Raw genomic sequence first — 22,141 nt, 5'->3', positions numbered from 1 at the left:
ATATAATATATGTGATTATATGTGATATACATCCACACTTACACAATACACAAAATGACGAGGTTACTTACCAATTACAATTGTGTTGAAAGACACAAGTTCAGGGTTCTTGCCATCATTATAAAATGCTATGTGCCAGATGCCAGAGTTCAGATACTGGATGAAACCAGCTTCATGAACGCTGACAGACCTTGGAATGCGTCCAGTCTTCTCAGACTCTAGCAGGTTGCGTTTTTCTCTTGAAATCAATCTGCTTCCTTCCAGGAGTTCCACAAAATCATACTGGAAACAAGATAAAACAGGGTGAATCTACTCTGTTCCCCCAAATAACAGTGCCCTATAAGTATTTGGTGCTCGTGGCATATGAAGATCTAGTCAGTATTGGTGCTCTGGTCCAAGGGGCAACATGGTTACCTAGAACATAAGCAAAGATTTAAAGTTGCCGCTATTACAGACATACTTTAGAGCGTAATATTCTGTGTGGTGCAGTTACAGAGGACCTCTCTGCTCTGCAGATAGGTTTGTTAGTTGAATTAAATGCTTGTCTTCCCTATAAAATAACAATTCTTTAAAATATTTTCTGAAAACTCTACTTTGTATTGTCTCTCCATTGTTCCTCATAAAAATCTATGAATAAACTCTCAACTGAGCATTGCAACTCCCATCAATGAGGCATGTTCCCTCACAATCTGGCACTTTCCAATCAGTGCTGGCAGTATTAGATTTAAGGGACACATCCTATTGACAAGGGTAATGGTATTTCCCAGTTGTCAATGCACACATTTCTACAGAGGAATAGCACAGTCCTAAGTAAAATTAAAAAATTATCAAAATGTTTTATTTTGTGGGGTATAGATGCATTTTCTTGAACAGAGATGTCAGAAGATGAGCTGCACAATCCATTGGGGGGGGTGGGGGGGGCAACGTGCCAAAAATTGTAGAAAAGTCATTTGTCGCTGCCACCAATGTATCTGTCTCTTATGCCTAGCCCTGTCACCAGCTGAAACAGAATATATTCATGGGAAAAGGAGGTTGCAGAATTAGGACAGCTTGCCCTGATCTTCGGAAAATATCCTATCAATGAAATAGAGCAACTGAACTATTATGTAAAAAAAATATACCGGCTGATCCAAGAGGTCACATTGTTACACCTCATACAAAACAGCCGGCATATGGGGAAAATATTTTATCTTGGAAGAGACTTGACTATGTATTTTTGAAGAGTGATATGTCTTTGGGTGACCATTCCTGAAAAGCATAACCCCAGATATTTAGTGTCTGACTGGGGTTTCTTGGGCGAACCAGAGGAAATTATTCTGGAGGCTCAATCCCTATATTATCAATGATGATTTGGTAATTGTTTCAAAGGCAACCAAATTAGTTTTTTTCTCCTGGACCTATAGGACTATGGTATCAGAGCCTGGGCCCACCAGTTGATACTCTTATGGGCCAGTCCAATCTTGCAGATATCAGTCTTGAACCTCTCACTCTTGTCCTATCTCAGAAATCCCTAGAACAAAGCTCCTCTCCTACTTTGGAAATAGTAGCATGGAGGTGATTTTATCTAAGTTCACCCTTTGGATAAATTACTGTAAAAAGTTTTAAAGCAATTTGTAAAATGTATCTAAATGTTGCCCCATATTGTCAGTATCTTCACATATATTACAATATGTGAAGATACTGACAATATGGGGCAACATTTAGATACATTTTACAAATTGCTTTAAAACTTTTTACAGTAATTTATCCAAAGGGTGAACTTAGATAAAATCACCTCCATGCTACTATTTCCAAAGTATAGAAAATGGCAGTATTAATAACTAAATCACCAATAATTGGCCACTGTCTTCATCCCATTAGAGTGCTGCTCTGACAAAGAGATTATCATTGAATCGTGTAGGAGAGGAGCTTTGTTCTAGGGATTTCTGAGATAGGACAAGAGTGAGAGGTTCAAGACTGATATCTGCAAGATTGGACTGGCCCATTACAGTCCTTGACATAAGAAAAGTGACTTCACAAAACAAGAAACACTGATTCCATATAGCAGAGGCTATTTGACAAGGGCGTTTGGCTGGAATCGGTGTCTGGTAATTTTCTTTGCACATTTTTATATGCATCTGTCTGTCTGATTTTTTTTTTATGTGGCCTGTCCCTCACCCTTGTCGTTTTCTGTTGGTATCGTGTATGTGTGGTCTCATGAATGCATTCCTTTCCAAGGGAGTTTTGATTCTATAGACATTTGTCTTTGGAAAGCAACAACATAATATGCAGACCTTGGTGTTAATCAGCAGAGGTGACTTCACACGCATCCCCTCTACTGGATCTCTTTGCTTTGCGAACTTTAACTATCATTTGTAATTTTCTCCACTCTGAGAAATGGCAGGAAAGGTACATGCTATAAATATAAAAATATCCAGGCCCTAGCAGAAAAAAGACACACCGTTAACTAGATAGAACCTGTGGCTTTCATATCAGCTATGCAGAAGAAAGTTGGAGTTGCCTGGATTTGTACGAGATTAAGTAGACTGCTTAGGTCTTTAGCCCTTCAACTTCTCTTAGGGAAGGTTGTGCACAGTATTTTAAGCAGCCATTCTGACTAGTGTTGAGCGAATCGAAGTGCACGAAGTGGACTTCTATCCGAATTTCAAGTAAAATTTGATACGCCGCAAAGCCGAATTTCATTCGTCGTAATAAATCCATTTCCCCTCAAATGGGGTAAAAAAATATCATACTTACCTCATCCAATTGAGTGAGAAGAGCCTGCCGCTGCTGCCATCTTGATTGAAGATCCCACGAAATCCCGTGCGCAGTGACATATGATTTGATGACGTCATTGTGGGCCGCGCGAGATTTCGCACTGGATCGTCAATCAAGATGGTGGCGGGCTATTTGCGATCAAATGGAAGAAAGAACTATGTTTCTTTTAAATTTTTTTACCCCATTTCAGGGAAAATCAATTAATTACCACGAAGCATGAGAAAAAGAGCTTTGCGGCGTATCAAATTTTCCCTGAAATTCAGATAGACGTCCACTTCGTGCACTTCGAATCGCTCAACACTAGTCAGAATGACTGCTTGATTTTATTTTATTTTTTTAATTTATAGACTTAACTATTAAAGTCAGATGCCGCGATCAATGATGAACTCGGCATCTGAGGGGTTAAATGAAGGGGGCGGCGCAACCGATGTGCCCTGTAAATTCTCCCGCTATTTACAAAGAAATGCACTTCGTGACAAAGTAATTAGTCACAAAGCAAATGTTTTTGTAAAATTTGGCAAAGCAGCCAAATAGAATTTTTGAAAACTTCGCTCAACACTACTAATTCTGACTAAACCTTCCAACAATTAAGTGAAATCAGAAAGGAGTAATTTTCAATATTCATAGAAAAAAATGTTTTTAGAATGTTTGACTTTTTCTTCTTCATTTGGCAGTACTTTGCCATTTAAAATAAAATACAGAATAGTGTTATTTTGTTGAAGTCAGCACAGCTGATGTGTTACTATATACTGTAGAGAGTTAATTCACTATCAGTTTACTGCTGCTGTGAGGGGAAGATGTTATCTGAAGGGTAATCCTTATGATAATAGTACAAACTGGATTCCAAAAAAGTTGGGACACTAAACAAATTGTGAATAAAAACTGAATGCAATGATGTGGAGATGGCAAATGTCAATATTTTAGTTGTAATAGAACGTAGATGACAGATCAAACGTTTAATCCGAGTAAATGTATCATTTTAAAGGAAAAATACGTTGATTCCAATTTTCACGGTGTCAACAAATCCCCAAAAAGTTGGGACAAGTAGCAATAAGAGGCTGGAAAAAGTAAATTTGAGCATAACGAAGATCTGGAAGACCAATTAACACTAATTAGGTCAATTGGCAACATGATTGGGTATAAAAAGAGCTTCTCAGAGTGGCAGTGTCTCTCAGAAGCAAAGATGGGTAGAGGATCACCAATTCCCACAATGTTGCGCAGAAAGATAGTGGAGCAATATCAGAAAGGTGTTACCCAGCGAAAAATTGCAAAGACTTTGCATCTATCATCATCAACTGTGCATAACATCATCCGAAGATTCAGAGAATCTGGAACAATCTCTGTGCGTAAGGGTCAAGGCCGTAAAACCATACTGGATGCCCGTGATCTCCGGGCCCTTAAACGACACTGCACCACAAACAGGAATGCTACTGTAAAGGAAATCACAGAATGGGCTCAGGAATACTTCCAGAAACCATTGTCAGTGAACACAATCCACCGTGCCATCCGCCGTTGCCAGCTGAAACTCTACAGTGCAAAGAAGAAGCCATTTCTAAGCAAGATCCACAAGCTCAGGCGTTTTCACTGGGCCAGGGATCATTTAAAATGGAGTGTGGCAAAATGGAAGACTGTTCTGTGGTCAGACGAGTCACGATTCAAAGTTCTTTTTGGAAATCTGGGACGCCATGTCATCCGGACCAAAGAGGACAAGGACAACCCAAGTTGTTATCAACGTTCAGTTCAGAAGCCTGCATCTCTGATGGTATGGGGTTGCATGAGTGCGTGTGGCATGGGCAGCTTGCATGTCTGGAAAGGCACCATCAATGCAGAAAAATATATTCAGGTTCTAGAACAACATATGCTCCCATCCAGACGTCATCTCTTTCAGGGAAGACCCTGCATTTTTCAACAAGATAATGCCAGACCACATTCTGCATCAATCACAACATCATGGCTGCGTAGGAGAAGGATCCGGGTACTGAAATGGCCAGTCTGCAGTCCAGATCTTTCACCTCTAGAGAACATTTGGCGCATCATAAAGAGGAAGGTGCAACAAAGAAGGCCCAAGATGATTGAACAGTTAGAGGCCTGTATTAGACAAGAATGGGAGAGCATTCCTATTTCTAAACTTGAGAAACTGGTCTCCTCGGTCCCCAGACGTCTGTTGAGTGTTGTAAGAAGAAGGGGAGATGCCACACAGTGGTGAAAATGGCCTTGTCCCAACTTTTTGGGGATTTGTTGACACCATGAAATTCTGATTCAACATATTTTTCCCTTAAAATGGTACATTTTCTCAGTTTAAACTTTTGTTCCGTGATTTATGTTCTATTCTGAATAAAATATTAGAAGTTGGCACCTCCACATCATTGCATTCAGTTTTTATTCACGATTTGTATAGTGTCCCAACTTTTTTGGAATCCGGTTTGTAGGTGTAGAACTGTGATGACAGCTGTATTGTTCTCTAGGCCTAGATAGAGATGAATATGGAAGAGCATTTAATTGATTAGTATAATGTGTGATGATCTAATGGAGTCATTAAAGTGGGGCTATGATTGTTTGCCGAGCTAAAAGTCCAAACAAGGAAGACGTTAAAGAGTCAGGACAGAAAACAAAATGCATGCAGTGACTTCAAAAAATTGTATCCTGAAAATCTAGCATTTATTTATAAAGAAAAAAATGACATAGAATGTTTACATACAGGCTGTATATAAATGATTAAAAATTGATGAAAGTGTACCTTTAAGTTCTATAGTTTGTAAGAAGAAATTAATTAAAATCTGTAAGTAGTGCCTTTAATTGAGTATTTAAAATGTCGGATTTGGAGGTTCAGAGGTTAATATACATAGAAGACTCTCACTAGCAGCATCCAACGCTAGATGAGGGAAGCCACAAAGAGTTCTATTTATTCCCCAAGGCTTCTCTTGTAGCCCATGGGAATACTTTAGGGCTCCACATACTGATTGTTCCCCTGTGAAATACAACAGAGAACTGAAATCAGTCTCTGTAATTATAAAATTATAACTCTATAATTTTAACTAAATTATAACTCTCAATACCCGTCATGAGTATCTAGCTCTTCTTTAAAGGGGTTTTCTAGGATTTACATATTGGTGACTTATCCTCAGGATAGATCATCAGTATGATATTGATGGGGTCCTGACTCCCAGCACCCCTGCCAATGAGCTGTTTGAGGAGTCCGCAGCACTCCTGTGAGCAGCTTACCAAGCACATTACTATACATTGGATAGCGGCAGCGCTTGGTTTTGCTACTCAGGCCCATTCACTTGAATGGGGTTAAGCTTCTTCTAGGCCATGTGACCGATGAACATGACACCACATGGCCTAGGAAGGAGCTTAAGTGCTCATGGAGAGCCGAGGCCTCCTCATACAGTTGATCGGTGGGTATCCCGAGAGTCATATAACTGACGAACTCATGTTGATGGCTTATCCTGAGGACAGGTCATCACTATCTAAATCCTGGATATCCCCTTTAAATGCCGCAATCGCTTTTAACGTTGTTGTTTTACGTTTCAAAGTTCAACTACTCTGACTGTGGAGAAACTATACTGATTATTAAACTATTATTATTATTATTATTATTATTATTACTGTTATTCTTTACTTATAAGATCACTTCTCAACAAAGCTCATCTTTGAGAACTTCCATCCCATTTATATTTATCCATTTATCCAATATTTCATGTCCATTTGAGCTCTATTTTGTATAGACATCTACACATCAAGGTCTTCCCTGGGGAAACAGTGGCAATTACATCTATATACTATACAATATACAACCCTTTAATTTTTGTGAAGGCAGCCTTTATATAGCACACTGTATATTGTATGTTTATTTATTTTATGTATTTTACACACTTATATAGTGCTGCTACATTTCGCAGCGCTTTACAGACATTAGCATTGGCTATTCCCAATAGGGCTCACCATCTAAGTTCCCTATCAGTATGCCTTTGGAGTGTGGAAGGAAACCTGGAGAACCCGGAGGAAACCCACACAAACATGGGGAAAACATACATATTCCATGCAGATGTTGTCCTTGGTCGGATTCCAACCCAGGACTCCAGCGCTGCAAGGCACAAGTGCTAACCACTGAGCCACCAGATACAGAATTGCAAACAGTCTCCAAAGTCTCATGCATAACTCTGCCATTAACCTTTAGGATACCAGCGCCGTACATGTACCGCACAGAAATGCGGGACAGAAATCCGAGCGCAGTACAGGTACGGCGCGCTGATCGGGTGGGTGCAGGAGCTGCGCCTGCCCGATCAGAGGCAGGGGTCTGGCTGTCACTGATAGCCGGACCCCTGCTGTATGCACCGCCATCGGTGAAATCACCGATGCCAGCGCATTAACCCTTGCACGGCCGCGGTTAGTGCTGACCATGGCACGTGCGGTGTCCTCACGGGGGCCGGTGTCCATGGGGTCCTAGCGCTGCTGTGACGGGGACCCCATGGCAGGAAAGGCAGACCGATGCCTTCCTTAAGCATCGTGTCTGCCTTCCGGGAGAGCCTGTGAGATCCAGCCCCCTGGATCTCACAGGCAGGAAGCTGTAAGTGTATTACAGTGGTAATACACTTACAGCCAATGCATTACAATACAGAAGTATTGTAATGCATTGTAAAGGGGATCAGACCCCCTAAAGTTGAAGTCCCAGAGAGGGACAAAAAAAATCTAGTGAAAAAAAGTTTACAAAAATTAAGTTTTCCCCCAAAAAATGTAAAAGTTTCAAGTAAATAAAAGCGTCCTTTTCCAAAAATAAGGTAATTATATATTTTTTTAAATAGGGAAAAAAATAAAAGCAGACATATTCGGTATTGCCGCATCCGTAACAACCTGCTCTATAAAAATACCACGTGACTTAACCCCTCAGGAGAACACCATAAAAATAACGGTGTCAAAAAAGTCATTTTTTGTCACCTTACATAACAAAAGGTGTAATAGCAAACGATCAAAAACTTATATGCACCCCAAAATAGTGCGAATCAAACCATCATCTCATCCTGCAAAAATCAAATCAAGACAATCTCCCAAAAAAATAAAAATTATGGCTCTCAGATTATGGAGATTTATTGTTTAAAAAATTATATCATTGTGTAAAACTTAAATTAAAAAAAGTATAAATATTAGGTATAGCCACGTCTGTAACAACCTTCTCTATAAAAATACCACATGACCTAACCCTTCAGATGAACACCGCAAAAAAAAAAGGTGTAAAAAAAAAAGTCATTTTTTGGCACCTTACATCACAAAATGTGTAATAGCAAGTGATCAAAAAGTCAAGCGCAACCCAATGCTAATCAAACGAGCATCTCATCCCACAAAAATGATACCCTACCCACTATCCCAAAAAAATAATAATAATATGGCTCTCAGACTATGGAGACACTAAAACGCGTTTTTTTTTCTTTAGTTTAAAAAAGGATATCATTGTGTAAAACTTAAATGAAAAAAAAGTATACATATTAGGTATCGTCACATCCGTAACAACCTGCTATATAAAAATATCACATGATCTAACCCCTCAGGTGAACACCGTAATAAATAAAAAAACTATCAAAAAGGTGTATGCCCCCAAAATAGTACAAATCAGACAGCCACCTCTTCCTGCACTCAGGTGAACACCTTAAAAAAATTGTGTCAAAAAAGTCATTTTTTGTCACCTTACATCACAAAAAGTGTAATACCTACCGATCAAAAAGTCATATGCACCTCAAAATAGCACCAATAAAACCTTCATCTCATACTGAAAAAAAATGAGCCCCTATATAAGACAGTCACCCCAATTTTTTTTTAAAACTATGGCTTTCAGTATATGGAGACACTAAAACATATTCTTTTTAAAAATGCTTTATTATGTAAAACTGAAACATAAAAACTAAAAAAGTAGTCATATTTGGTATTGTCGTGTCCGTAACAACCTGCTCTATAAAAATACCACATGATCTAACCTGTCAGATGAACACTGTAAATAACAAAAAATAAAAAACGGTGCCAAAACAGCTATTTTTGTTACCTTGCCTCACAAAAAGTGTAATATAGAGCTACCAAAAATCATATGTACCCTAAAATAATACCAATAAAACTGCCACCTTATCCCGTAGTTACCAAAATGGGGTATTTTTTTGGAGTTTCTACTCTAGGGGTGCATCAGGGGTTTTTCAAATGGGACATGAGGACAAAAAAAAACAGTCCAGCAAAATCTGCCTTCTAAAAACCATATGGCGTTCCTTTCGTTCTGCACCCTAGCGTGTGCCCATACAGCAGTTTATGACCACATATGGGGTGTTTCTGCAAACAGCAGAATCAGGGCAAAAAATATTGAGTTTCGTTTGGCTGATAACCCTTGCTTTGTTACTGGAAAAAATGGATTAAAATATAAAATCTGCCAAAAAAGGGAAATTCTGAAATTTCATCTACATTTTCCATTAATTCTTGTGAAACACCTAAAGGGCTAACAAAATGGGGTCATTTTTGGGTGGTTTATATTATGTAAGCCTTGCAAAGTGACTTCAGACCTGAACTGGTCCTTAAAAAGTGGGTTTTGAAAATTTTCTGAAAAATTTCAAGATTTGCTTCTAAACTTCTAAGCCGTCCGCAAAAAATTTAATGACATTCACAAAATGATCCAAACATGAAGTAGACATACGGGGAATGTAAAGTAATAACAATTTTTTCTGAGTTATTGCTATCTATTATAAAAGTAGAGAAATGGAAATTTGTTAACTTTTCCAAATTTTGGGTAAATTTGGTATTTTTTATAAATAAAATGAATTTTTTTTACTCCATTTTACCACTGTCATGAAGTCCAATATGTGACGAGAAAACAATCTCAAAATGGCCTGGATAAGTAAAAGTGTTTTAAAGTTATTGCCACATACAGTGACACGTCAGATTTTCAAAAATCGGCTTGGGATTTAAGGTGAAAAGTGGCTCGGTAATGAAGTGGTTAAATTACCATTATTATTATTATGAATATTATTATTATTGTTAATGAAACATGACATTATAGCCAAAAATCTATGGTTTATTACATTAAAAAAATAGGACCAGTATATTGGTCTCTGGTCAGCTCATTCTCCATTTTAGAGGTCTCCAAAATCCAGCAGTATCAGTATCATTGAGGCTGCTGCTCTGTTGATGAGGGTTAACCACAGCAAGAAGTTTTTGCCTGCGTATCTGACTGATGAGGCAGATACACATTATAGTCTTTTGACAAGAACTTTTGACATAGAATATTTGTCAGGTAATGCGCAGGCTTCATAGCACAAAGTCACTAACCATTAACTTTAAGGATCACCATCTAAAGCAGTAATGTACTATTTTGTTTCTATGCCTATTGGTTTCCATTGCCAAGTTTCTATATTGTGATACCTCTATGTACTGTGTGAAATGAACTCCATGGAGACCTCCAATCTGTTCTGTCAAGTCCTAGCAGAGAATGAAATGGAAAAGGAAACCTCAGGCACAATCGCCTTAGGTTCGGTTTTATGGGACAAAAGGCTGAAGTTGGGCAAAAACCAAAACAATAAGCACGACAAAAATGTAATAATGCTCCACTAAACCACAAACTTCCTCCTTGACATAATATGACAGGCTTTATACCAAGACACAATACAAAACAGGTCAAGAGGACCATTTGCTTGGTGCAGACAATAGCCGCCCTGATTTTATTTGGCATACATCTTACAATGGATTTTTGAAATCAATGACAGTAATGGATCACTGCAGGGTACATCCACTGTGCCTTTTTTAATTTACACTTGAAAAGGTCTACTCTGTGTACACACGCGATTTGCTCATTTCAAAAAAGTCTATCAAAACGAGACACTTCTAACGTAAACTACCTAGACACAATGGGCTGCTAATGGAGTTGTTAAAAGTACGTGCTTGAGGGATTGATCGATTTCTCCCCTCATTCATGAAATTCTTTATTATTATTCAGTATTCAGGTCTAAAAGTTACTATTCTGTTGTGACAAACATCATCACAATGGATGTCTATGTTCTTTCAAACTGTTGAGTTAACGTTCGAAGCATCAGAATGGAGCTTTTACCTTTTCCTTCCACCTGCAGCCTTCCATTTAACAGAAAGAAACTGCTTAGAAAATGAATCATTTGTTTGAAAAATCTATTTCAGATTATTTCAAAGTCAACCATCTGCTGATGCCATGAACATGTCTTCTTCATGACCATAACTAGAAACTTGAGTTCTATATTGGGCATTTAGTACTAGGGTTAGTATTCATAATATCGAACTTACACTATAGATACCGGTAAATTATGCTGATAAGGACCAATTCTATCTTCAGATGGCTTTTCTAGGAATGTGATGCCAAGTCAAGGCTATTTCTCAAGTAAGTCCCTGACTTATGTTGTCACTAGTTATAATGGATATGTACAGTATAACCAATTATATTTGTGTATTTGTCCCTGGGTATCATTGTCTGAAATCTTGGTACCTTGAGACTGGTTTAGGGGGTGAACCCTGAGAGCAACCTAAGAAAGGAACAGAAAGACGTTCCACTCTATGGCCACTTTCAGTAGTCTACAGAGTGCATATTTATACTGAGCGGGGACCCAACAATAGAAAGAGGACTGTATGGCTAGCTATCTATCTATCTATCTATCTATCTATCATCTAGCTATCTATCTAGTATTGTATGGATGGTACTAATATTACTATTTGGATACTGTATAGCAGTTATATTTGGGATTTAAAGGGCACTTGTCAGCAGATTTGTACCTATGAAACTGACTGACCTGCTGCATCTGCACTTGAAAGCTGAAGACATCTGTGTTGGTCCTGTGTTCATATGTGCCCACATTGCTGAGAAAAATGAATTTTAATATATGCAAATTAGCTTCTGGCAGAAGGGGGTCACTCTGCAACTGCCGCACCCTCTCCACTTTGACTGAAAGGGCCAGACATAATGATGTTTTCACTGCCTGGCTCTGTCACTCAAAGTGGAGAGGGTGCGGCAGTTGCAGAGAGAGCAGAGCCTCTAGGTATAACAGCAACATCCTCGCTGCTCCTAGAGGCTCAGTTGCATATATTAAAGGCTATGTACACCTTCGGAGGCAATTTGTTTATGATTGCATTTTACTTTTTTGCACTGAATATCATATTTTTTTTCATTGACCTTTATTAAAATATTGAGCTGTTCTGTCACAAAGGGAAACAGTTTTTCTAGCTGTGAATCATACTTTTTACTTTGTGCTGGTCATCTAATAACCTTATCTCTAATTTACTAAGAGGTCATAAACACTTATTTAAGACACATTCTTATCAGTAAGATAAGAACTGAGCTATGATGAGTCTTTATAAGTTCTGAGAGTAGAGATAAGCAGCTGCCTGATAGGGCAGAGAGAAAATTCAGATCCTGCTACTAGGGCATCTCAGCTCTGTACAGAAAAATGGTTTCAATATTAATAATAAAGACCAATTTAAAAAATGGATTTTAGCTCAAAATAAGTAGAATGCAAGAACACCAAGAACATATGCAACAGGTCAGCCACAGATGCCAAATGTCCTTTAAATCACAATATTGTGTGGATAACCTATAGCAGTATTATAAGAGCACCGCATAGCAGTATTTTCTAGATCCTATATGGCGGAATTATTTAGGCATTATATGGAAGTATTATTTTTTTGGATGCAGAAAAAAATAATGAGTGGAAAGAAGCTATTTTGCTTGTTGCTCATGGTCCAATTTTCTATACAACCGACCCTTCCTACCTTCCTGCTAAGAAAAATCTGTTCTATTGAAACTTTGACTTGATCAATGAATTGTTGGCAATGTATTTGTCCTGCTCTGAATGGAATAAAAATAGCAGAACAATATACACTTTGTCAGCACTTTCCAGTCATAGGGTGGTCATTTGTTCAAATACATGATAAGGTTGGGAGGGGGTGATCTGGATTGACTTGTCTTTTAAAATACAGTTTTTTTTTGTTTTGTTTTTCACTAATGAAACAAATTCATTACATTCAGAATATATAAAGGATGTATGGTCTCCTTCATTTCATTTTGCTTTAAGCGATCAAAGTCCTTTGTTATTTCCAAAAGTGTTTTTAAATAAACTTATTGATCCTTGTCTTGCTATGAAACGGACATTTTAGCAAGTGTCACAAAAGACTTTCAGTCTAGCATTGATTGGCTTGAAACGGACAACCAGTGTCAATTATTCCTGTCTGATGTATATGTGATTCCTCTAAAGTAAAAACAAAAACTATTGTCATGGTGAGATTTGCTTTTTCTTGCAGACTTGTTTCGGACAAGGCTCGCAGCCACCAGTTCATTACTGTATGCATGTATTGTACTGTTATTCATAAATTATTAGAAATCCTTACCTATCCCTTATAATGAAAAATGAGCAAGCAGACATGTATGCAAATGGAGCTAGTATATGTGAAAGCAGCTGACCCACTCTTTTTCACTAGGTCATTCTCTTGGGCCAAATACTATCCTGCCTAGAAATTCAGCTTCTTTTTAATGTGAATAGGTAAATTTAAAGAGGACCTGTATTCTCTGTTTTAGTAAATACCTGCATTCTCCTTGGTGTACCTTTAATTTTAGCAGTGGGTTTTGAATCCTTGGTATTTTTCCTAGAAATGTATGAAAATATTGACAGCTGGGTGTCAGTATCAGTGCAGACAGATGGGAGGAATAACAGAAGAATGGCGCAGCTCTGAGTTCTGGGAAAAGATACTGCAGGATATGGAGAATACAAGTTTTCACCAATATAGACATGTCAGGAGAGAATCCAGATCATTTCATATTATATACTGGCCACATTATAGGTTTGAATGTATCCAAGTAAAATTGCACTGTGCGTAGACTAGTGATGGGCGGCAGGGGTCATATTCGAATTCGCGATATTTCACGAATATTTTGTAGAATATTCGTAGAAAATTCGCAAATTCGAAAATTCCCGATTTTTTTTTTACTCAAAAAATCGGAAAGGTAATGATTGAATTTGAATCCGAAATTGGATTCAAAAAGGTAATGATTGATTTGGATTGGAAAGGTAATGATTGATTTGAATCCGAAAATCCGCAAATTCGAAAATTCGCATATTACACATATGCGAATTTTCGGATTCAAATTTTTTATTGCAAATTTTGCAACTTACAACTATTAGACAAAGAAGTTTATAGCACTATATTAGCTAAATTGCTCTATTCGATTTTTTTCGAATATTCTCTATATTGCTATAACTTAGTTTTTTTGAATGTTCGTAATATTCTAAAACAAGAATATATAGCAATATAGCGAATATAAAAAAAAAACGAATATAGAGCAAAATTCGCAAACACTACTACTCCTAAAGTCAAGTATATTGCAGCCTTCTTATTGGCCCACAAGCTAGAAGCAGTGAGGGATCATGTGTACTGATAAAAAAAATTAAAAAATAATCTAAAAAATAAAATAAAATAAAAATTTGAATATTCGAAATTACGAATATATATAACTATTCAAAATTTTCGCGAATTTTCGAAGTACCTATATTCGCGATAAAAATTCTAAATTCGAATATTCGTGATCAACACTAGCGTAGACAAGTCTCCTATAATATTGAATTATACTATTTTAATGTCTATGTGGTCAGTCAATTTACCTATTTTTGATTTTCATTCTTCAGTTATGTTGGCCAGTTATGTTTTATTTTAGTCCTTTTTCTCTGTAAGCTTTTCCATGCTGATCAGGCTATGCTCTACCAGAATGGTTTGTCAAAAGGGGTACAATGAAGTGTTTGTATATAAATACAAAGAAATAAGCTAAAAATCATGTAAATTACAGGTTATGCTAACGCTCGCCCACCCAACCCCATCTCTCAGTACGCATGTCTGCTCATACGCATGGCGGGATAAGTTGCTTCTGGACACTTCTGAAGGTGGCTTGTTTCCCCTAAGAATAAAAGGATTAGGCAAGTTGAAATCCAGTCGCCAAGGCAGATGTCATAGGAGTGGACCCATATACATTACCCTACTTTCTGTACTATTCTTTCCAAGTATTTTTAATTCATAAAGACATAATTTTAAGGCTCTTTTACAGGGGTCGATTCACAGGCAATTATCTGCGACAAACGGTTTGCTCCTGATAACTGCCTTGCTTTGAGCAGAGGTTAGAGCTGCATTTACAAGCATTATCCCCTCTGTAGGGGAGGAGTGATCACTTCTGCAATCAACTGTCCCCATTCAGGTCCTTTGCGAGTGCCACAAAAAAAAGTGCAATCACCAATGAATAGGCATTTGCTCTTTTTCGTTGGGTGATTGGGAGAAGCACTCTAATGGGGGAAATATCGGAAACGAGCGCTTATACACATTTTTTTGATAATTGCCCTAATCCCCTGCCTGTGTAAATGGCCTTTATGTAAAATAAGACAAAAGGCAATTGCTCAGGGAAATCAATGGTGTCCACTAATCTCATTAGATGGCATATTATGCGTATTTAATCCACAGCTCGGTAATCAGAGTAACTCCCAATCTTAGGCGGTGATCAACAGGGTTTTCAGTTGCCATACTGTATAAAACAAGGGTATCTCAATATAGATAGCCCCTTTAAATGTATGCTGGAGCATCAGAAAAACGTGAAAGCAATACATCTATAAAAATGCACAGATACTAACTTTCACATATGACTACAATGTACAATTCGTACCCTGCTGCCGTCAGGAAAGAAAAAACTCTAGTCCTATTTATTAATATCTGCCATCTTTGCTAACTGGCATCTCTATAAACAACCTACAGTGCTGTATAATATTTCAATGCCCATCACAAGATGATAGTGTCACCTTCAGAATACAAGATGGAGGATCCTAATATGGTCGTCTCATCAATTATTCAATATTCAGCAGACACATATCTCAGTAAAGCTGTATATTATTGCGCTATATTCAATATAAAAGGCCAGGCATATCATAGGTGACCATGCTGACCAGCTGGAAGTTTTTACAGCACTCTTCTGGTCAGTTGGGGATCATGGAAGGCTATTACTCACATGTGCTCACTATACTTTGCATTGCTCCAAAATACACGCCAATTATGTGAACCTGCCTACAATATGCCATCATGGCTGAGCAGCCTGATAGGAAAGCTCACCAACATGTAGTATATGCAAGAGCTGGAGTGTAGTGTGTAGTGAGGACCTTCACCCCCCTAAGCAGCTCTGCAAGTGGAGGCAATCAGTCCTACTCACATCGTAGGACAGGTTGATTGCGGCCATGTAAAATCATTCCCAGAGAACCCCTTTAATATCCATAATGGTCCCTTGTGAATTTTATGCACTCTACATGCTTTGTAAATCAGCTTCCAACCTGTGATGTCAGTCCAATGGGCCCATGACATCAGCAGCATCTGGGACAAGCCATTAGCCAATAAGGGCTGCTTCACATATATCCGGTGATCCAGTTCAGTTTCCCTCCCGCTTGGTGCAGAAAACGGAAGAGGGAACTAAAGCTAGAAGTGATCCCGTAGTTTTCTTTGGATCTTTCATGTTCACCCGGCGCATCAGTTGTGAGGCTGGGTGTGAAATAGAGTCAAACAGAATAAATGCTGGATGCTACATTTTTCTGTCTGGCACTATCGGTCTATACACACCGGACCTGTGCACATCCAAATATATATGTTGTGTCTGGCTCTGCAAAAAAAAAAAAACTGTCCGGACACAACTAACATGTGTGCATCTCCTTATCTCCTTGAGTAGTGAGAGTCTGGTCCTGCTGCTCAAGAGACTGCCCCTTCTCCCTTGATTGACAGGGCCCCCTTTAATCTTGTGCCTACGCTGTTGCTCCAAGTAGTGGTACAAGCGCAAAGGCTCTGCTGCTGCTACCTAAGCAGCACATATGCCAATTGTGCATGCACTGCTGATGTCTGGGTACATCCAGAAGTGTAGCAGCGCATGTGCAGTCAAATCTGCTCAGATAGCAGCAGCAGCAACGGTTTAGAGACGGGATTGACAGGGCCAGGTGAGATGTCTGGCCGTATCAATCAAGGAGGAGTCGAGTACCTCTTAGCAGCGGGGCCTGTCCATTGCTGCTCAAGGAGGCTGATTTTTTAGCAAATTTGATTCATGTGAATCGATTTGCTCATCTCTTGCATCCAGCCTAAATCATATAGTCTATAGGTAGCTTATTTTCTGCACACGGTAATTTACCTTATCTGTTCTTTCTTTCTATTCAGTTAACACATAGAATTGGAACAGTCATGTATATACAGTGAGGAACAGAAGTATTTGAACACCCTGCGATTTTGCAAGTTCTCCCTCTTAGAAATCATGTTGGGGTCTGAAATTCACATTCCCACTTTGAGAGACAGAATTAAAAAAATAAAATAAAATATGGAAATCACATTGCATGATTTTTAAAGAATATATTTGTCTTGCACTGCTGAACATAAGTATTTGAACACCTGAGAAACAGCAAGAATTCTGTCTCTAAAAGACCTGTTACTGTGCCTTTAAAAAGTGCACCTCTATTCCACTCAATAATCTAACTTAGTAGCATCTGTCTGAGCTGTTTAAATACCCCTGTCCACCCCACAGTCAGTCAGACACCAACTACTACCATGGGCAAGACCAAAGAGCTGTCAATAGACACCAGAGACAAAATTGTGGACCTCCACAAGGCTGGAAAGGGCTACAGGGCAATTGCCAAGCAGCTTGGTGAAAATAGATCAACTGTTGGAGCAATTGATAGAAAATGGAAGAGGCTAAAGACGACTGTTAGTCTCCCTCGAACTGGGGCTCCATGCAAGATCTCACCTTATGGGGTATCACTGATGATAAGAAAGGTGAGGAATCAGCCCAGAACTACAAGGGAGGAGCTGGTCAATGACATGAATAGAGCTGGGACCATAGTTTCAAAGGTCACTGTCGGTAGAACACTACGCCGTCATGGTTTCAAATCATGCATTAAACAGAAGGTTCCCCTGCTCAAGTCATCACATGTCCAGGCCCGTCTGAAGTTTGCCATTGCCAATGACCATCTGGATGATCCAGAGGAGGCATGGGAGAAAGTCATGTGGTCAGATGAGACCAAAGTAGAACTTTTTGGTCTAAACTTCACTCGTCATGTTTGGAGGAAAAAGAAGGTTGAGTTGCATCCCAAGAACACCATCCCTACTGTGAAGCATGGGGGTGGTAACATCATGCTTTGGGGGTGCTTTATTGTGAAGGGGACAGGACGACTGCACTGCATTAAGGACAGGATGAATGGGGCCATTTATTGTGAGATTTTGAGCAACAACCTCCTTCCCTCAGTCAGAGCATTAAAGATGGGCCCTGGCTGGGTCTTCCACATCAAGGTTCTGGAGTGGCCTAGTCAGTCTCCAGACCTAAATCCAATAGAACATTTTTGGAGGGAGCTGAAACTCTGTGTTGCTCAGTGACAGCCCCGAAACCTGACAGATCTAGAGGAGATCTGTGTGGAGGAGTGGTCCAAAATCCCTGTTGCAGTGTGTGCAAACCTGGTCAATAACTACAGGAAACGTTTTACCTCTGTCATTTCAAACAAAGGCTTCTGTACCAAATATTAACGCAGATTTTCTCAGGTGTTTAAATACTTATGTTCAACAGTAAAAACACAAATGCAATAGCACTCTGCAACCAGCACTCTGCCCTGCCTCTATGCTGGATGTTGAATGAGGCATTGGTGTACATTTTGGCCAAAGCGTAATAAGCCACTCACCCCGTCAAGGTCGCCTCTATGAGTTGAGGCGACCACTCATGGAGGCGACCACTCATAGAGGCGACCTTGACGTGGTGAGTGGCTTATTACGCTTTGGCCAAAATGTACACCAATGCCTCATTCAACATCCAGCATAGAGGCAGGGCAGAGTGCTGGTTGCAGAATGCTATTGCATTTGTGTTTTTGCGTTTGTATGTGTATTTCGCCATAGCGATGTGCACCTGCATACAGGGTTGTGCTGACTGAATCCCCCACATTTTTATGTTCAACAGTGCAAGACAAATAAATTCTTTAAAAATCATACAATGTGATTTCCTGATTTTTTTAAAAAAAATGTATTCTGTCTCTCAGAGTGGGAATGCACCTACAATGTGAATTTCAGACCCCTCCATGATTTCTAAGTGGGAGAACTTGCAAAATCGCAGGGTGTTCAAATACTTCTGTTCCTCACTGTACACATGAATAAACTTCAAAAATTCATAAGCAGGGCAAAATCTAACAACAAAATATCTCTGTAAAATAATCCCACTCTTGTATTACGGATGGCTTGTATTTACCAGCAGTAATTTAAAGTTAGCTTTTAATTGATACACAGTAACGAAAAAAACTACTTGTCTTAGCTGAGAAAATATCCTGTTATTCCGCTGCAAACAAGCAGAAATAGTAAACCTAGCATGTTCACAGGGGTCCTAGATGAAGCAGCATGTAGTGTGATTTCATAAATGGCAACCCCATTATACATGCATTTCCCCTCCATCCCAGTCATTAAAACAACATATGTCTCATCAGTGGGAATCTACGACACCAGATTTTACAGGTTTCTCCCAAAAGAAATTTCAGCATGCATTTGTGCATCTTGACTAAAAAGTGAGAACACAACTTAATCACGAAATACAATACCGGTTTGCAAACCAGAATAATGTTATAAAAAAAAAATAATATATATATATAAGGCTACTTTCCCACTTGCGTTTAACTTTTCCGGTATTGTGATCCCAAATGCATTTGGTTCCGTTTGGTTGCATTCCCATACCAGAGAGCAAACCGCAGCAAGCTGCGGTTTTCTTTCCATCATGGAATGCGGAGCAAAACGCATTCAAGGTACTAGATCCATTTTCTCGGACACAATACAAAAGGGATCTGTCCCCCATTGACTTTCAATGGTGCTCATGCCGGATCTGTCATTGCTATTTTAAAGATAATACAACTGGATCCGTTCATAACAGATGCAGACGGTTAAATTATCAGTAACGGAAGTGTTTTTGCTGATTTCTGTCGGATTAGGCAAAAACGCAAGTGTGAAAGTGGCCTAAGTGGTTTCCTATTATACAGCAGCTACGTTGAAACTAACCAACTTCCTTTCACCCTTCCCACCATTTTGTAAGCAGTGGAATACCTGTTTTAGAGTTACCCCCGTTATTATGGGGCCCTGGATAAGCGAAACATGCAGGAGGTGGAGAAGGCAATTAAACACACTTCATTTACATGGCTATTACTTTTAATGCTAGAGGTAAGAATAAGGGGTTTTTGACAAGTAAGCCCCACCACAATTCTGTCTTAAAGGAAGGGCGTTCATCAAATATTATTAAGAGATTAACTTTCCTTAAAGGGACATTAAACCTTGAATCGGATAGTAAATGTAAATAAGAACTATGACAGCCCTCACTGTTTGTCAGGGTGCATGATTTTCTGCATGATTCTGACAGTTTTGTAGAAACGTGCTGAGAACATGGGGGTTAAGCCTCTGTGATCTGTTCCATCAGCTGCTAGTAGCCAACTGAGGTGGTGGGACTTATTAGAGGAGGTGTGATAAACCTTCTGTCCTACTACAGACAGATCAGAAGGGGTAGGCTACTGCTCCAGCCGCTTATCTTACAGACAGATGCAGGACAGTGAGAAGGAGGAGGAGAGACATGGATGAGCTCCTGGAAACATGTTTTCATTGTAATCCGGTCCTGAATAGGACCAAAGTAAAGAGAGGGATGAAGCAATAAAGTGCTGAGAATTTAGTTTTTTTTGTTTCATAATTATTATTTTTTGCATATTTTTTGCATGTAATATTTCTTTGATAAAAAAATAGACAGACACAAAAAGCAAGAACAAGAAAATTCCAGCATTACTTGAGTGTGCGATGGGGGTAATCCTTTCCTTCCATATACTCCAATCAGTGCATCTCTCTGAAGGGTAATATTAAACTTTAGAAACTGAGGCTGATCAATGGAAATTTGTGATCTCCAAAATACTCCTGGAGGAATCTCTTGAACAGCTCTCCGACCAACATCCAGTTCTCCAGAGTCAATTGTATTGTTTTCCTGTCCAAGACCACCAGATTTCCCTGAAAGGAAAAGAATATTTCTCAGTTTTGACACTAGCCAGTTTTAACACAAGGAATGCATGCTGTTAAGACGGAAAGCCATATACAGTATGCACAATTTACTTCATGGTTATGAAAAGTTGTATAGCCACATATACATAGAGTGGCTAAAATATTACCTGATTCAAAAAAACAGAACAGGAAAATATTTCTATCCCGTAAAGGATCGATCCACCGTGCTTGGCATTTACCTGTACACCATTGCAGACCACAAATACACATACACACTAGACTATTATTGGCTGAATATGCCAATTTTGGCAGGGCTATCTGACAATCTAATGTGAATGGAGAGCTCCTGGCAGCATCTGTCATGGGAGAGAAGGATCAGACACACTGAATTTCAATGCACTATACTTTTGTTTGGCCCACGTCTATGGAATGTATGGTCACCTAGACTTCCTGGACTTCTCCTTCCTACTGAAGCCACTTCTGACTGCATCAATTTTGCACCTCAAACTCTTTAAAAAAAAAACTGCATGTGTGATTGCAGCCTAATGGTTTGATTACTATTAGGATATAGAAACAGCTGTGGAGGACTATATAAGTCCATTGTGCGAAGTAGAGGCCATAGCTCACAGATAGTGGAAACCTGATTGAACCATTACATCTTTCATGATACTGTGCACCAAGCTTAAAGGGAACCTGTAACCAGAAGGGGCATATTCAGATTTTCACATTGTCACACTAGTCACACTGCCAATGTCCAGAAACTGGTTCTCTTTAATAACCTAATAAGTGTACCCAGTGGTGTACATAGAGAAGTAAGGGCCCAATAGCAAGGATCAAACCAGGCCCCCCACACAGGACAGAAGGGTTTCCGCCTAAACCATTTCCAATGACCCTTGGACAATTTTTTCACTGCTTCATTTGCTAATAGTTGTTCCTTTAGACTAGAGGGTAGAGTCCTGGCAGAGTTTTCATCTCCAGTAGAAGAGGAGATAATCCAAACTAAGACTGGGCCCCCTCTTGCCCTGGACTCCATAGCAGTCGCATGGTCTACCACCATGGTAGTTACGCCCCTAAATGTGTACCATATGTCATGAACATGGTGATAGTGAAGACACTGAGGTGTGTTGCTGCCCGGGCAGAGTCATATAAGTCACGCTGGCAATTCCGCCTGTCTCGCTGTTACAGCCCATCTCTTCTGTCCTGCATGTCATTGCTTGGTCATGCTAAATCTCGCACTGGCACAGCAGTACTCCATCGCACAGCCAGGCACTGATGTGCAAGATAGAATGAGGTGGGATGTTACAATAAGGCAGGCGGGATTTCCAACATGACTCCTGTGACTCAGCTCAGG

General features: G+C 39.3%; 1 protein-coding gene across 8 annotated transcripts in view; it reads right to left on the bottom strand.

Annotated features, from left to right (window-relative positions):
- Positions 1-22,141, bottom strand: part of TENM3 (teneurin transmembrane protein 3) — a 1,407,247-nt gene that overhangs the window by 211,734 nt on the left and 1,173,372 nt on the right. For all 8 annotated transcript variants that reach the window (XM_040418697.1, XM_040418698.1, XM_040418703.1 and 5 more), the window contains 2 exons: positions 20,585-20,799; positions 72-282 (listed from right to left, as the gene is read on the bottom strand). In XM_040418697.1, the coding sequence (XP_040274631.1) occupies positions 72-282; positions 20,585-20,799 (426 nt within the window). The remainder of the gene's footprint in view (positions 1-71; positions 283-20,584; positions 20,800-22,141) is intronic.

The sequence above is a fragment of the Bufo bufo genome, chromosome 2, assembly GCF_905171765.1.
Source record: "Bufo bufo chromosome 2, aBufBuf1.1, whole genome shotgun sequence".
NCBI classification, from domain to species: Eukaryota; Metazoa; Chordata; class Amphibia; order Anura; family Bufonidae; genus Bufo; species Bufo bufo.
Note: the sequence above shows the minus strand (reverse complement) of the source record. Positions and strands in the feature narration are given on the sequence as shown.